General features: G+C 40.4%; 1 protein-coding gene across 1 annotated transcript in view; it reads right to left on the bottom strand.

Moving 5' to 3' along the window:
* Positions 1-165: 165 nt before the first annotated feature.
* Positions 166-17,816, bottom strand: part of ATM (ATM serine/threonine kinase) — a 169,345-nt gene continuing 151,694 nt past the window's right edge. The window contains exons 62-64 of the mRNA XM_024570803.4: positions 6,457-6,520; positions 2,315-2,451; positions 166-2,207 (exon numbers count right to left, since the gene is read on the bottom strand). Of these exons, the coding sequence (XP_024426571.2) occupies positions 2,024-2,207; positions 2,315-2,451; positions 6,457-6,520 (385 nt within the window). The 3' untranslated portion in view covers positions 166-2,023. The remainder of the gene's footprint in view (positions 2,208-2,314; positions 2,452-6,456; positions 6,521-17,816) is intronic.

Below are 17,816 nucleotides of genomic sequence, written 5' to 3'. Positions count from 1 at the left end.
GCTGGAAGTTCTGGAAGGAATTATTCTTAATAAAGGTCACTCAAAATTCCTATAGAGAAAGCCCTGCTGAAAATAACCTCACCTTTCAAAATTGAAAAATATCTGGATAAAGTCTATTGAACATAAGAATTAACACAAACAACAGAAATTTTATTTAATAGAGCTCTTAGCTATTAGACTATAAAATAGGGATGTTTAAGGTGATTAGTGACATATAAGGAACTGAAAAGTTAAAAAAAAAAAAAAAAGACATCATGAAACAGCAGGTAGACCTGAAGAATAATACAGAGCTAGAAATTAAAAGAAATTTTGGAAAGAAAAAAACCCAATGAATAATCTTAAAAGGAGATTTATACAAACAGCTGACAAGATAATTCATGAACTAGAAGACAGTTTACATCACAGAAAGATAAGTAGTAAAAACACAAGAGGGCTTAAAAGATAAAGAGAATAGAATGAGTAGGTACAATATACATTTTTTTAAAATAGTAATCATATTAACTGAGTCTTTGAAATTTATTCTCCAGAACATAAGAACTTTTTTATTCTGTAACACTGGGTGGTCTTGCTACTGAAAATCTAAGCACATATCTTAAATGCGCTAACCATATTGATGGTTATCAATATTGGTGTAAATTTGAAGGGATTTTTCTTCCTTTTATATGTTAATATCAAATACTTTTCATTCTTATATAAAATACGGAAATGAATTTTAATTGAAAGCCACCTCAAAACCAGCAGTGCATGTTGGGGGGCTTTAACGCAGCCCCCTGGTCGGCCATGGATGAAGAAAAAGATTACCAAGACATGATCTGCTTGGGAAGGAAAGGTGGCCGCTTCTCTCAAAGGAGAAGGGCCCAGAGCCTTTCTCTCTAGGGGCTTTTATTAGGTTCATTCACACAGGAATACAGATAAAGCTCATCAATCATTGTCAGCCAGTAAGGGTTAAACAATACATGATTTACAGAGAACTTTGAGGGCTTATTCTGAGTTACAGCCAATTAGTTAGAGGGCCATAAAACTTTAGGTGCCAGACTCATCTCAGGTCTGGACCCTTATCTTTTAAACTGAGGGTACAAATTAAGTAGGTTTCACAGGAATGTATGTATTTTTGTTAGGCCTGATTCCCCAGGGAATCCGCCCCTCCCAGCACAGGACTGCACTGCCCTCTGTCATTGTTTCAGGCTTAAGTCAGGCAAGGGAAGTAAGGCAGCCAAGAGATTACCCAGCACAGGACTGCACTGCCCTCTGTCCTTGTTTCAGGCTTAAGTCAGGCAAGGGAAGTACGGCAGCCAAGAGATTAGGAGACTTCTTGCAGACAGAATGAGGACTCAGGCTATTTCAAAACCGAGGGGCGAGGGTCCATCACCCCCTTTTCCACAACCCCCCGAGTCCTTCCCTGCGAGTTTATTCCTGGTGACCAGAGCCTGTCTTAGGTTGATCCTCCCTTGAGGATTCTTACCCGTCATTGGCTAACTGGCCAAGCTCAGGGCCAAGCAGGGTGAAGTGGGCAGGGGTGGCACTTCTGCCAGGGAGATAAGCTTTGTCTCCTTAGTGGCTTATGGTCCCAACTCTGACTCAGCCTTAACCATGGGGTCATGGGGGGTTACAGCCTCTGAAACCAGGCAGGGCGGTTCCCAACAAGTGCATTTATTCTCATTCACTCCAGGGCCAGCTGTCAGTGACGCTCCTGCATGCCTGCTGCTCAGTTCTCAGCTAAAGCGTTAAGTCAGAGATTCTACTGAAAATGATACAGCAGGTACTTGAGAAGAAAAAAATAGATGTTTAGCCCAGAAGTGAGGCATGAATGACAATTATTTCTAAAGTGTGCAAGAAGAGATGTTTCTTGAGACTCTCAAAGTATCTTTAGATGACTGAAGAGACTACTAAACATTTTTAAAAAACACTACTTTGCTTAGTTAAATATTAATACCATACATTCAAAGCATGTGGGTGGGCTAAAAATAAAGGCCAACATATAATTTCTGAAGGTTGAATTCAAGGGTGATTCATATGCTGAGTATCACACCCAAGCTTTCCATCCTGGGAAAAGTCGGCTGAGATTTTTGGGGTCCATGGCCTGCTGTAGGAGCAAATTCACTTGTCCACCCACACTGAGCACAGTTCCTTCCTCCACTCCTTTGAGTTTCTCTTGTAGTCTCATCAAGACACGTTCAGCTACTTTGTTGAAACTCTGGTCCATTTCACTAATGACAAAAACACAAAGGTATTAATGAGGTGGAACAGTTTGAAGAGCCTTAGGAATAGGAAAAATCTGAACAAGGACAGTAAATTCTTCCTAAAATACTGCTACCTGAAGTTTCGTTTGCATTCCTGGTCATCTGTATTCTGAGTGGAATGGAGCTCAGGTTCATCTTCCAGCCTCTGCTGTAAATACAAAGCTTTCAAAGGGTTCATGGTCCAGTCAAAGAGAGGATCATACAGGAGGACCTAGATAGAACATACGTGTTAGAAGAACAATGTGTGTTTTGATGATGTACTTAGAAACAGTAGAACCAGTATTATAAAAATAACTGAGGCCAATAATATGGTAGTTGATTGGGGAAAGAGGAAAACTTATTGAACAGGCTTCCTGGTTCCTTATGGAAGAAATTACACTAGCATGATGCTCTGGGCTTCCTATCCCATTCTGAATTCATTCTTCTGCCATGGTTAGGGGCAGTGACATCCTTTGGCCCGTGTTTTCTTAGAGGTGAAACTATTAAAAGGAAATACACACTAGTCACTTTCTTTCTTCTCCCTCCTTGGTCTGGGCAAGGGCATTTATTTGCAGGCTCAATTCTCACCCAAGGGGGACAGTTGGGCTATGAGTATGACAGCTCTAGCAAGCCTACTTGGACCTCACTCCTAAGCCATGTTCTCCCAAAGTTTTATCAGTAATAACGTGACATTTTGATCTCTATCCTTTTTCTAAGGCTCGCTCTTTTTCTCTCAATTAGTTCTAACTCTGAATGGAGAAAAAAGGTATAATTTATTGAAAGCGCCTCAAAACCCAAGGCCTTATGCTGTGGTTGGCATCTTAAGATACACATGGAGTCCTGGCTGGTGTGGCTCAGTGGATTGAATGCTAGCATGGGAACCAAAGGGCTGCTGGTTCAATTCCCAACCTAGGGCACATGCCTGGGTTGTGGGCTAGGTCCCCATTAGGGGCCATGAATGAGGCAGCCACACACTGATGTTTCTCTCCCTCTCTTTCTCCCTCCCTAAAAATAAATAAATAAAATCTTAAAAAAAAAAAGAAAAAAAAAGAGAGATACACATGGAGTAGAATTTGAATACCAAAATAACTGGCATGGCCAGAGCAAGTGGCTTTAGGTCATAGAGTTTATTAAGTGAAGTCAGGAGGGATTTCTGACCTTGGCAATTCAGAACAGCTAACTGCCTCTGGTGTTTATAAGCATACAAAAACATTTTTTTATAAGCCTTACCAAGTGCTTACCATACAGGTCTTAATAATAAGTGAAGACTCAGTTCCAGGGACGAGTGACAGTGCAGGATATCCCAGCACCATAAAGTTAGAGCACGTTTTTACTGATGCCTTTACTGTGTTTCTCAGCAGGTCTTCAGGCTGGGCCTGTAACATGCCTTTAGCATTACATGTTTAACGTACCGGATCAGCAGCAAAATTTGGTCACCTGTTTATGCTGTTTTGTGTGTCCTCCAGGGCCATAAACTGAGGAGGGATGGACTGTGAATATAAGTGGTTTGTCCTTAAGTTCAGGGTCCCTATGTGACTTTAAGCTGAGCACTGACATGGCTTTAGATTTCAGAGATACAAACCAGTTTCACCCAAAAGGGAGTTATATTTTATTAATCAATGAATGAAAAGGAATGAAGGCCTCAATTATAAAGACACTATATAGTCTTTTCGGGTTGAAACAGAGAAACAACACACTTAAATTATTTCAAACCCAAGAGCTTGCATTAAGAATCATATTTGCAATTTCTGGAATCAAAAAGGAGATAATTAAAAAAATATACTTTAGTCACTATCAGAACGGAAGTGGTTGACTGAAAACAACACAGGAATGTAGACTGATTAGGCTAGAGCAGGGTTTCTCAATCTTGGCACTATGGACATTTGGGGGCTGGCTCCTTCATCATTTGAGGGCTGTCCTGAGCACAGGGTGTTTAGTGGCCTCCCTGGCCGAAACAAGCTGAATGTCGAGAGTATCCTCATCACACCCGACCCATTATGACGATGAAAAATGTCTTCAAGCATTGCCAACTATCTTTCAGGGAACAAAACTCCCTGTGGCTAAGAACCACTGAGTTAAAGGGAGTGATTTCCTTAGTAGACCTGATTAAAATCTTGGAGGACAGAATGGTCTGTTAGAAAAAAAACCATTACAAAGGCCAAGAGAGGCAAATATGCTGAGAGGGAAGGCAAATGCACCTGAGTCAAAGTGCTCTTAAAGAAGGATTCGGGAAGCGAGGAGATGTTTTCATTGATATTACACCAGAAACAATGACTGTGGCTCAGTGAAACCTAAGACAGGAAAAGCGAAGAGTACAATAGAGGGGCCAGGAATGGCATTCCAGAGGACTGGGATCCGTGCTGCCACCGAGAAGCACCCTCCTACAGTTGACAATGCACAGTCTTCAACTGGCAAATTGCTCTGAAGGCTAGGACAACCACCTCAAATGATGTTGGGAAATTTGAATAGTTTCACAGAAGGAAGAGTGGGTACATCAGTGTAAAATACACAAAGCATGAGAGGGAGATCTTGAGTCACACAGATATTACAGGTGGAGATGCAAGTCACTTCTCAGGCTCAAAACCCTCCCGTAGTTTCCATGTCACTCAGTCAAACCTAAACTCCTTACAGCCATGTAGGGACCCCTCGGTGGTTCGGCCACTGTTACTTCCCTCACTTGATATCCTACCACTGTCTAAAGAATGAGGCTCACGAGCAGTCTGGCATTTTACTGATAAATGTCTGAGGCCTTGAAGAAACGGCCCTCTCCCAGCAAATGTTCACTCAGCACACAGCTCCTGCAGGAAGCCCAAGTCTACCCAGGCACGACAAACCCTTGTGCCTGATACTGAGCAGAGTAAACACGGGGGAACATGTTAAACTTCCTTGGATTTTAAAAAGATGTGAAAAGTTTGGACTTTCTGTCTTAAACACAAAAAAGCAAGATAATTTTAGAATTTAATTTCTACCTCACGTGGGCATCCAGGTTATCACTTACTCTGACTGCAGAACCAATGGCAAACTGTAATATATGACATGTAGGGGCACAATTTGAAATGGAAAAAAAAAAAGGGAACACATTTTCATTCACCCTTGGGAATAGCACAGCCATGCATTTAAACTGTCAACATACTATTGGGATTCACTTCAGTACCTCCTTTGTAGCAAAAATCTATATTGCCACCAGCACTCCAAAGATCTACAAAGAGGCCTTTGGTTCATAAGGGTGGACACAGGACCACCGAAACAGACTGTTAATTTCACTCTACACAGCATACAGCCCTACCCTTGTCATCTGATCAGAGGCTTAATGGTTAATGCCAGTGAACTGAAGACAGTGATTCTCAACCCTGGCTGCACAGTGGGAGCACTTTTAAAAAACATAAATGTTCCTGTCCCAGCTCTAGAAGTTTGGTTTGAATTGGTCAGCACTAATATTTTTTAAAGGCAGTACAGGTGATACACTAAAGTCCAGCCAGGTCCAGCACCACCAGGTTGAAGGAACAAAAAGCTGAAGAATTTAAGTGAGGCATGCCGATATTCTACCTCCCAAGTTTCCCTGAGGAGGAAGACTCCTCACCTCTTGCTGCATGTACCCTTTACCACAGTGGTCAATGACAGCATTAGGACACAGTTCTGGCTGGGCAGAGCTAAGGTCATAAGCAGAGAAAGATGCTTGACTTTCTTCCCTTTCTTCCCTGTTTGACATGAGGCCGTGGCCCTGAGGGAGTGTGGGGCTCTGCAGGACCACACCACCACTCGGTGGCTGTCCCAAGGCTAGGACCCCAGAGAGGCCCTGAGGGAGCCCCAGCAGCCAGTCAGTCCGGCCCTCACTCCTCAGCCATATCCTTCCACCAACAGTGCTGACTTTGGTCGCCATGTGTCTGACTAAATGCTTCTGAACCTGGCAGAGGAAAAGGAGATAACTTGGTTTCTCTTAATCCCACAATGGAATCTGTTCTGAAAACCATAAATACCAAACAAGATATCTAAGATGAAGAAGTGCTGATTTATGTGTTAAAGACTAGAGGTTACTTCTGCTGTGCCACTGTAACAAACATGAGGGATCTGGAGGCATTCTTTGCCACTACTTACCGATGTGCGCAACCCCCGCCCCTCCTGCTGCCCAGCATCATTGCACCACATTAAAATGAAGCACTGACCATCAAATCAGTGACATGCTGACAAGAAACCATGTATCAGGGAGAGGAATAAAGATCTCCTTACAATACTTTACCTCTACAATGGTTAACAGGGTTTCCTGAGAGTTTCTCATAAGCTCCAGGGTTTTCTCACAGCATCTACAATCATAAATATGGTTTTGGTCACATACCAGTGTTTTCAATATATATCTATTCTCCATCCCCGCTCTCTCTCCATGTGAAGTATACTGGGACTACTTTTGTCAACAATTTCCAAATCAGTATCTTAAAGAGCACAGAACTTGGCAGAGTGGGTTTTCAGTAGATGTTTCTAAAATGAATACAAATATATATCTAATGGAAAGAATAGAGAACCCAGAAATAAACCCATACTTATATGGTTGTTTTATGCACAGCAAAGGAGGCAAGAACACACAATGGACGAAAGTCAGCCTCTTCAATAAATGATGTTGGGAAAACTGGAAAGGTACAAGCAACCCCCCCCCCCCAAAAAAAAAACCAACCAAACAAACAAAAAAACTGGACAATTTTCTTATACTTTACACAAAAATAAACCCAAAATGGATTAAAGACTTAAATGTAAAACCTAAAATCCATAGAACTCCTAGAATAAAACACAGGCAGTAAACTCTTTGATATGGATCTCTGCAATATATTCTTTTTGGATACATATCACTAGGCAACATTAACAAAAGCATTTTCAAACTAATTGGCACACTGAAGAAAACCATCAACAAAACAGAAAGACAGCATACTAATGATGTAGCTGATAAGAATTTAATAAAAAACCCTCAAAATCAGAAAACAAACTAATTAAAAATAGGCAGAGGATCAGAATAGACATTTCTCCAAAAAGGAAATACAGGATGGGGCAAAAGTAGGTTTACAGTCACTGGTATAGAAAAAAGTACATTAATTGAAAAACAGTAATACAAGAATAAACTCTGTGTTTACTATACTCACTACTAAACCTAATTTTGCCCCACCCTGTACAGATGGCAAACAAACATATGAAAAGATGCTAAACATCACTCATCATCAGAAAAAGGCAAATCAAAACCACAATGACGTATCACTTCATCCCTGTCAGAACGGCTATTATCAAAAAGTCAACAAAAGTGTTGGCAAAAGTGTCAAGAATAGGGAATCTTCACACACTGTTGTTGGGACTGTATATGGTGCAGCCAATGTTGAAAACAGCATAGAGGTGCCTCGAAAAGTTAAAAATAGCCCTGGGTTGGTGTCGCTTAGTTAGTTGGAGCTAGCACCATAACCAAAAGGTTGTGGGTTCAATTTCCAGTTAGGGCACATACCTAGGTTGCAGGTTTGGTCCCCAGTCTGGATGTATATGATCCTCGATTTGGGTGCACCTGATCCCTAGTCTGGGTGTGTACTGGAGGCAAGCAACCAATGCGTCTCTCGCATTCATGTTTCTCGCTCTCCCTTTCTCTCTCTCTTAAAACAATGAAAAAACGTCCTTGGGTGAGCATTTAAAAAAATTAATAACAGAGGGTACTTTCAGAGCAGATGCATCTTCTCATCTTTGGTTCTCTCTGTCACCATTTCGCACTGTGACCCCAACCTGCCCTGGGTTTTTTTTTTAAGATTTTATTTTTATTTTTAGAGAGAAGGTAAGGGAGTAAGAGAGGGAGAGAAACATCCATGTGTGGTTGCCTCTCACATGGCCCCCACTGGGGACCTGGCCCGCAACCCAGGCATGTGCCCTGATCAGGAATCAAACCGTGAAAAGCCCGCACTAACCCACTGAGCTATAGCAGCCATGGCTGCCCTGGCTCTTTTTGCAGCTTCTCCTGCTTCTCCATTGCGCCTTGACCCTTCCATCCCTAATATCAGCCTGTGGGCAGCAGGCATGGTGCCTAGCACCAATGTTCCGGCAGTTGATGTTGAGCGCACGGAACTGGTGAGAGGACAGACCATGAAAAGGGGGAGCGGGAGGCATGGACAGGAGGCCAGGAGAGCCGCGTGATAAGGGAGAAAGCACGTGGGAGATGCACATGTAGCCAAGCTCAGGCAGAAAAGTTTTGGTCACCTCCAATACCTTCGAGCAGAATGTCAGTCACAGCAGCTTTTCACCCTAGAGCTGTGCCCAGGGCCCACCAAGACTAAGAGCAGAGACTGGCAGAAAATTCTAAACTGCCTCATGTAAACAGTAAGACATTGGTTTTAAAATCATTAGGTTTCAAATAATGAACAGAATTCATTCAAATTCTACTTAAGCACCTGCACGGCAGCTTGCACACCATGGTGAGGGCTGAGCCTCACAGACAGCCTGAGGGTCAATCTCATGCACAAATGGGCCAGCAGCAATTAAGGCACAATTAGAACAGGGGAGCCCACATAATCCACACAAGGGACATTTCTCACACCCAGCTCAGGAGATCAAGGAGACTGCCCCATTGGGTCCCAAAAAACACCCACTATATAGGCCACCTCACAAAGAAAGTCATAGCAGATCTATCTAATACACAGAAACAAACACAAAGAAGGCAACCAAAATGGGGAGATAAACAGGCTTCAAATGAAAGAACAGAAGGGATTTCCAGAAAATGAGCTAAATGAGATGGAGGCAAGCAATTTATCAGATATAAAGTTCAAAGTAATGGTTATAAGAATGCTAAGGAACTTAGTGAGAACTACAACACTATGCCAATAATATAGAAACCATGAAAAAGAACCAGTAAGAAATGAAGAATACCATACCTGACATCAAGAATATACTGGAAGGAATCAAAAGTAGAATGGAGGAAGCAAAGGATCAAACCAGAGATTTGAAAGACAAGGCAGATAAAAACACCCAATCAAGCAGCAAAAAGAAAAAAGAATTAAAAAGAATGAGGATAGTGAAAGGGACTTTAGAAAATCATGAAGTGTAATGACATCAGCATCAAAGGGTTACCAGAAGGAAAAGAGAGAACAAGGAATCAAGAACCTGTTTGAAGAAATCATGACCAAAAACTTCCCTAACCTGGTGAAGGAAAATGACACAAGTCCAGAAAGCACAGAGTCCCAAACAAAGCAAACCCAAAAAGGCCCACATCAAGACGCATCATAATTAAAACAGTGAAGGTTAAAGAGAGAGAATCTTGAAAGCAAGAGAAAAGCACTTAACTACCTACAAGAGAGCTCCAACAAAACTGTCAGCTGATTTCTCAACAGAAACAGTTTAGGAAAGAAGAGATGGGCATGAAATATTCAAAGTGATGAAATGCAAGAACCTACATCCAAGATTACTTTACCCAGCATGGCTAGCATTTAAAATTGAAGGAAAAATAGAGTTCCAGCCAAGATGGAGGCATCCTTTTGCTTCCTTGCAAAACCAAAAAGAGGATAATAACCAATCTAAAATCAATAAACAACCAAAAGTGCCAGGAAATCAAACTGCATGGAACTCTGACAACCAAGGAATTAAAGAAAAAATCAACCAGACCAACCAGACTGGTAAGGCTGACCGCACGGTGGACTCAGAAAAACCATGGAGAGACGGCTGAGGGGTGGGGCCGACTGCCAAGCTCCACAGAGCTGCACAGGAGGGACTGACTTAAGGGGAAAACTAAGACTCATAGTTGACTGTGGGCTAAGGCAGGGGTTGCTGTGGTAGAAGATACTTCCAGTCTGACAGGAGAGTCTGTTGGAAAATGCACTAGAGACAAGCAGGTGAGCTGCACTGTTCACTCTCTAGCCCCTCCCCCACAGGCAGCAAAGAGGGTTGCCCCACCCTGGTGAACACCTAAGGCCCACCCCCTTACAATCTATCAGCTGTGCTAAGACAAAGAAATATGGCCCAAATGAAAGAACAGAGCAAAAACTCAGAACTAAATGATGAGGAGATTGCAACCTATTTGATGGAGAATTTAAAGCCCTGGTAATCAAAATGCTCACAGAACTGATTGAGCTTGGTCGAAAAATGAAAGAGCAAATGAAAGATAGCCAAAATGAAATAAAGCAAAATATTCAGGGAACCAACAGTGACAAGAAGGAAACCAGGATTCAAAGCAACGATTTGGAACAAAAGGAAGAAATAAACATCCAACTGGATCAGAAGGAAAAAACAAGAATCCAAAAAAAATGAAGAGAGGCTGAGGATTCTCTGGGACAACCTGAAACATTCCAATACTCGAATTATAGGGGTGCCAGAAGGAGAAGAACATCAGCAAGAAATTGAAAACTTACTTGAACAAATAATGAAGGGAAATTTCCTAATCTGGCAAAGGAAATAGACTTCTAGGAAGTCCAGGAAGCCCAGAGAGCCCCAAGAAGTTGGACCCAAAGAGGAACACATCAAGGCATATCATTGTTAAGTTACTCAAGACTAAAGACAAAGAGAAAACCCTAAAAGCAGCAAGAGAAAAGGAGACAGTTACCTACAAAGGTGTGCCCATAAGACTGTCAGCTGATTTCTCAAAAGAAACCTTACAGGCAAGAAGGGGCTGGAAAGAAGTATTCCAAGTCATGAAAGGCAAGGACCTACTTCCAAGCTTACTCTATCTAGTAAAGCTTTCATTTAGAGTGGAAGGGCAGATAAAGTGCTTCCCAGATAAGGTAAAGCTAAAGGAATTCATCATCACCAAGCCCTTATTATATGAAATGTTAAAGGGACTTATCTAAGAAAAAGAAGATCAAAAATATGAACAATAAAATGACAATAAACTCACAACTACCAACAAATGAACCTAAAAGAAAACAAAAACAATAAAAACTAAGCAAACAACCAGAACAGGAACAGAATCAGAGAAATGGACATCACACAGAGGGATTTCAGTGGGGAGGGGGAAGGGAGGGATACTGAGGAAAATGTACAGGGAAGAAGAAGCATAATTAGTAGGCATAAAATAGACAGGGAGAGATAAAAAATGGTATAGGAAACAGAGGAATCAAAGAACGTACAACCCATGGACATGAACTAAGGGGGGAGGAATGTGGGACGGTTGGGGGATGGGGTGGAGGGGGGATACAGGGTGAAAAATTGGGAAAACTGTAATAGCATAATCAATAAAAAAAATAAAATAAAACTGAAGGAAAAATAAAGATCTTCCCAGACAAGAAAAAATGAAAGGAGTTTGTTACTACCAAGCCAGTATTATAAGAAATGTTAAAGGGCCTGGAAGAAAGAGGACAAGGAAGGGAAAGAGGTGAGAAGGTGGGGAGAGGAAGAGGATGAGGAGAAAAAATGACAAAAAACAGAGGAACAAGATTTTTAAAAAGAACAGAACAAAAACCCTAGGAAAAGAACTAAATAAAATGGAGATTAGCAACCCATCAGATGCAGAGTTCAAAACACTGGTTATCAGGATGCTCCTGGGTACTTCAACAACATAGGAAAGACCCAGGCAGAAATGAAGGTTGCATTAAGTGAAATAAAGAAAAATCCACAGGGAACCAAGAGTGGAGGGGATGAAGCCAAGAATCAAAGCAACAATTTGGAACACAAGGAAAAACAAAGCATTCAATCAGAACAGCAAGGAGAAAAAAGAATATAATAAAAGAGAATAGAATGAGGAGTCTTTGGGACATCTCCAAATGTACCAACATCGAATCACAGGGGTGCCAGGAGGAGAAGAGAAAGAGCAAGAAACTGAAAACTTATTTGAAAAAATAATGAAAGAAAAGTTCCCTGATTTGGTGAAGGAAATAGACATACAAGTCGAGGAAGCACAGAGTGCTTTGGGTCCAAACAAATTGGACCCAAAGAGGACCACACCAAGACACATCATAATTAAAACGCCAAAGGTAAAGATAAAGAGAGAATTTTAAAATTGGCAGGAATAGCAGAGTTACCTACAAAGGAGTTCCCATAAGACTAACAGCTGATTTCTCAAAAGATAGTTTACAGGCTAGAAGGGACTGGCAAGAAGAATTCAAAGTAATGAAAAGCAAGGGCCAACAACCTAGATTAGATTACTCAATCCAGCAAAGCTATCATTTAGAATGGAATGGCAGATAAAAGTACTTCCCAGACAAGGTAAAACTAAAGGAGCTCATCATCACCAAGCCATTATTATATAAAGGCTAAAGAGAATTATGTAAGAAAAAGATGAAGATCAAAATGATGAACATTAATGATAAACATTAAAATGGCAACAAATTCATAACTATCAATAATGGAATACAAATTTACAATGTTCAACAACTGACTCTAAAAAAGAAACTAAGCAAACAAGCAGAACAGGAACAGATAGATATGGAGATAGATATATGGAACTCATAGATATGGAGATCCTTTGGAGGGTTATCAGTTGGGAGGAGGATGGAGGGAAGGTACAGGGATTAAGAAGCACAAATTGGTAGGTCCAAAATAGACAAGGGGATGTTAAGAATAGTATAGGAAATGGAGTAGCCAAAGAACTTATATGCATGACCTAGCATATATACTGGAGGGAATAGGGGTACTGGATGGAGAGGGGCAAAGATGAAAAAATTGGGACAACTGTAATAGTGTAATTAATAAAATACATTAAAAATAAAGGAACTGGAAAAAAAAATAACAAAGTCCAAAGTGAGTAGAAGGAAATAATAAAGATCAATGTACAAATAGACGAAATACGGTATAAAAAAATTACAGAAGTCAATGAAACCAAGAGTTGTTCTTTGAAAGATAAACAAGACTGACAAACCCTTAACCAGACTCATAAGTAAAAAAAGAGAGAGGACCCAAACAAATAAAATCACAAATGAAAGAGACAAAGCAACAGTTGACACCAAAGAAATACAAAGGATTATTTAAAAAAAATTATGACCAATTATATGCCAACAAACTGGACAATCTGTAAGAAAGGGGTAAATTCCTAGAAACATACAATCTTCCCAAACTGTATCAGGATGAATCAGATAATGTGAATACACAGATTAGAACTAGTGAAATTGAAGCAGTAATCTAAAAACTCCCAGCAAATAAATTTCCTGGACAGGATGGCTTTAAAGGTGAATTTTACGAAACATTCCAAGAAAAACTGTCCAGAATCTACCTATCCAACTATCTTTCCCAAACTATTCCAAAAAATTCAAGAGGAGGGAAAATCCTCAAGTGCATTTACGAAGCTAGCATTCTTCTGGCTCCAAAACCAGATAAAGACACTACAAAGAAAGAAAATAATAGGCTAATACCCCCAATAAACATAGATGCTAAAATCCTCAAAAAAGTATTAGCAAACCAGATCCAAAAATACATTCAAAAGATCACACACCATGATCATACACCTGGGGATGCACAGTTGGTACAATATTTGCAAATCAGTAAATGTGACACACCACACAAACAAAATGAAGGATAAAAACCACATGATCATATCAATAGATGCTGAGAAAGCATTTGATAAAATCCAGCACACATTTATGATAAAAACTGTCAAAAAGTAGGAAGAGGGAACATACCTCAAAATAATATAAGCTATGTATGACAAACCCATAACTAGCATTATATTCAATGAACAAAAAGTAAAAGCATTTCCCTTAATATCAAGAACAAGACAGGATGTCCCCTTTTACTACTCTCTTCTTTTTTTAAGAGATTTTATTTATTTATTTTTAGAGAGGGGAAGGGAGGGAGAAAGAGAGGAAGAGGAACATCAATGTGTGGTTGCCTCTTGCATGCCCCCTACTGGGGACCTGGCCCACAACCCAGGCACGTGCCCTAGGCTGGGAATTGAACCAGCGACCTTTTGGTTTGCAGGCCGGCATTCAATCTACTGAGCTACACCTGCCACTGCCACTTTCACTACTCTTATTCAACACAGTACTGGAAGTCGCAGCTGGGCACAGCAGACAAGGAAAAAAAAAAGTCATCCAAATTGGGAAGGCATAAGTAAACTGTCATTATTTGCAGATGATATGATATTGTAGTAGATCTAATAAATGAATTTGGCAAAGCAGCAGGATACAAAATTAATATTCCATAACTGGTAGCATTTGCCCTGACCTGTATGGCTTAGTTGCTGGGGTGCCAGCCTGTAAAGCAATGGGTCATTGGTTCTATTCCTGGTCAGGGCACACATGCCTAGGTTGTGGGTTCAATCCTTGCTTGGGGTGCATATGAGAGGCAACTGAGCACTGTCTCTCTCTCACACTGATGTTTCTCTTCCTCTTTGTCTTTCCCTTTCCCTCTCTCTAAAATTAATTAATTAAAAAAAGAAAATGGTGGCATATGTATACATTAATAAACAGTATCAGAAAGAGAAACTTGGTTATTGTGAATAACAGTGCTATCAATATTGGGGTGCATAGGTTCTTTTGAATTGGTGATTCAGGATTCCTAGGGTATAATGCCTGTAGTGGGATGGCTGGATCAAAAAGCAGTTCCATCTTTAGTTTTTTGAGGAAATTCCATATTGTTTTCCACAGTAGCTGCACCCATCTGCATTCCCACCAACAGTGTACTAGGGTTGTGGTACATTTACACAATGGAATACTATGCAGCAGAAGCAAAGAAGGAACTCATACCCTTTCTAACAGCATGGGTAGAACTGGAGAGTATTATGCTAAGTGAAATAAGCCAGGCTGTGAAAGACAAAATACCATTTGGTCTCACCTACAAGTAGAACCTCATGAAGAAAACAAACAAATGAGCAAAACAGAACCAGAGGCATGGAAACAAGGAACAGATTAACAATGACCAGAGGAGAGGGGGAAAGGGGATAATGGGAGAAAGAAGGGGAAGGGACAAGCCAAGGAACATGAATAGAGGACGCATGGGCATGGACAATGGGAGGGAGGGGTGACTGTGGTGGTGGGGCGGGGGGACGGGGCAGGGGAGAGCAATGGGGAAAAAGGTAGGACAACTGTGACTGAACAACATTAGTACAAAAGGAGAAACTAAGAAATCAATCCCATTTCCTATTGCAATAAAAAATTAAGTTACCTAGGAATAAATTGAACTAAGGAGATAAAAGTAACGACATCAAAATGTCCATACTACCCAAAGCAATCTATAGATTCAACACAATTTATATTAAAATACCAATGGCATTTTGGCATATTTCACAGACCTAGAACAAATATTTCAAAAATTCATATGGAACGAAAAAAGACCCTGCTTAGCCTGAGCAATCTTGAGAAAGAAGAACAAAGTTGGAGGTATCACAATACCTGATATCAAACTATACTACAAGGACACTGTAATCAAGACAGTGTGGTACTGGCATAAGAACAGACACATAGATCAATGGAACAGAATAGAGAGCCCAGAAATCAACCCACACCTATACAGTCAAATTAATATCTGACAAAGGAGGTCAGAGTGAGTAAAGACAGTCTCTTCAATAAACGGTGTCAGGAAAATCAAACAAGTATACACAAAAAAATGGAACTAGACCACCAATTTACACCATACACAAGAATAAACTCAAAATGGAAAAGGAGTTAAATGTAAAATCCTAGAAGAAAAGATAGGGAGTTAAATCTCAGACACCTCTTGTAACAAGATTTTTTTTGCCAATATGTCTCCTAGGGTAAGAAAAAAGGAAAAAGTACACAGATGAGACTACATCAAAGTATAAACCTTCTGCACAACACGAAAAACCCTCAACAAAATGAATTGGGAATCCACTGAATGGGAGAACATATTCACCAATGATACATCTGATAAAGGGTTAATTTCCAAAATATATAAAGAACTTATACAACTCAACACCAGGAAAACACAAAATCCAATTAAAAAATAGGCAAGAGACCTAAACATATAATTGTCCAAAGAGGACATACAGATGGCCAATAGACATATGAAAAAATGCTGAAAATCCCTACTCATCAGAGAGATGCAAATTAAAATCACAATGAGGTATCACTTCACACTTGCCAGAATGGCTACCATCAATAAATCAACAAACGAGGGCTGGTGAGGATGTGGAGAAAAGGGAACCCTAGTGCATTCTTGGAATGCATGCACTGGTGCAGGCACTATGGAAAGCAGTATGGAGATTCCTCAAAAAATTAAATACGGAACTGTCTTTGACCCAGCAATCCCACTTCTGGGAATATATCCTAAGAAACCCAAAACACTAAGTTGAAAGGATATATGTTCTCCTATGTTCATAGCAGTGTTATTTACAATAGCCAAGATCTGGAAACAGCCCAAGGGCCCATTGGCATGGAGTGGATATAAAAGCTGTGGTAAATTTATAGAATAGAATACTACTGAGGCTGTAAAAAGAAAGGAATGTTACCTTTTGTGACAGCATGGATGAACCTGGAGATTATTATGCTAAGTGAAATAATCCAGTCACAGAAAGACAAATACCATATGATTTCATTTATATGTGGAATCTAATGAGCAAAGTAAACTGGCAAAATAGAAACAGAGGCATGAATACATGGAACGGACTGACAGCTGTCAGAGAGGAAGGGGTAGGGGGAACTGAATGAAAGAACTGGAGGGATTAGCCAAAGAACATATATACATTACCCACAGACAAACAACACAGTGTGGTGATGGCCAGAGGGAAGAGCAGGCGGGGGCTGGGAGGAGGTGGGCAAAGGCAGGGGGGAGGGGAAGAATGGGAACACCTGTAATAGTGTCAACAATAAAAAGTATCGTGTTTTTTGGATTATAAGATGCACCAGGCCATAAGACGTACCTAGGTTTTAGAGGAGGAAAATAGGAAAAAAAAAAAAAAATCCCTGCTCCACCCCCCACTCCCTGTGAGCCAGGTAGGCTACATTCGGAATATAAGACGCAACCCCAGTTTCCTCCCAAATTTTTGGGGGTGGGGAGTGCATCTTATAGTCCAAAAATATGGTTTAAAAAATTAAAAAATTTAAAATAAAACTACCATACAAATCAGCAATTCCACTTCTGGACACTTATATAAACAAAATGAAAACACTAATTTGAAAAGCTATATGCACCCCTATGTTCACTGCAGCATTATTTACAATAGTTAAGATATGGAAGCAGCCTAGGTGTCCATCAATAAATGAATGAATAAAGATGTGTGTGTAACACACACACACACACATACTCAGCAAGAAAAAAGAATAAAATCTTAACCATTTGCAACAATGCAAAAAATATAACTGAATCACTCCCTTATACCATATATAAAAATAAACTCAAAATGGATTAAAAGACTTAAATGGAAGGCCAAAACCCACAGAAATCCTAGAAGAAAACATAGGCAGTGATCTCTTTGACCTCATTCCTAGAAATACTTTCTTCTGATGTGTATCCCCAAGCAATAGCAACAAAAGCTGTTAGGTAGACCTGGAGGATATTATACTAGTGAAATAAGTCAGACAAGGAAAGACTAATACCCTATGATAAACAAAAACAACAAAACAAAGAAAAAACAGAGTCATAGTTACAGAGAAGAGACTGATGGTTGCCCTAGGGCGGTGTTGGTGGGGATGTATGAAAAACTGAAAGGGATTAAGAGGTACAAACTTCCAGTTATAAAATACGTCACAGGGATGTAATATACAGCAC

The sequence above is a fragment of the Desmodus rotundus genome, chromosome 5 (assembly GCF_022682495.2).
Source record: "Desmodus rotundus isolate HL8 chromosome 5, HLdesRot8A.1, whole genome shotgun sequence".
In the NCBI taxonomy this organism is placed as follows: domain Eukaryota; kingdom Metazoa; phylum Chordata; class Mammalia; order Chiroptera; family Phyllostomidae; genus Desmodus; species Desmodus rotundus.
Note: the sequence above shows the minus strand (reverse complement) of the source record. Positions and strands in the feature narration are given on the sequence as shown.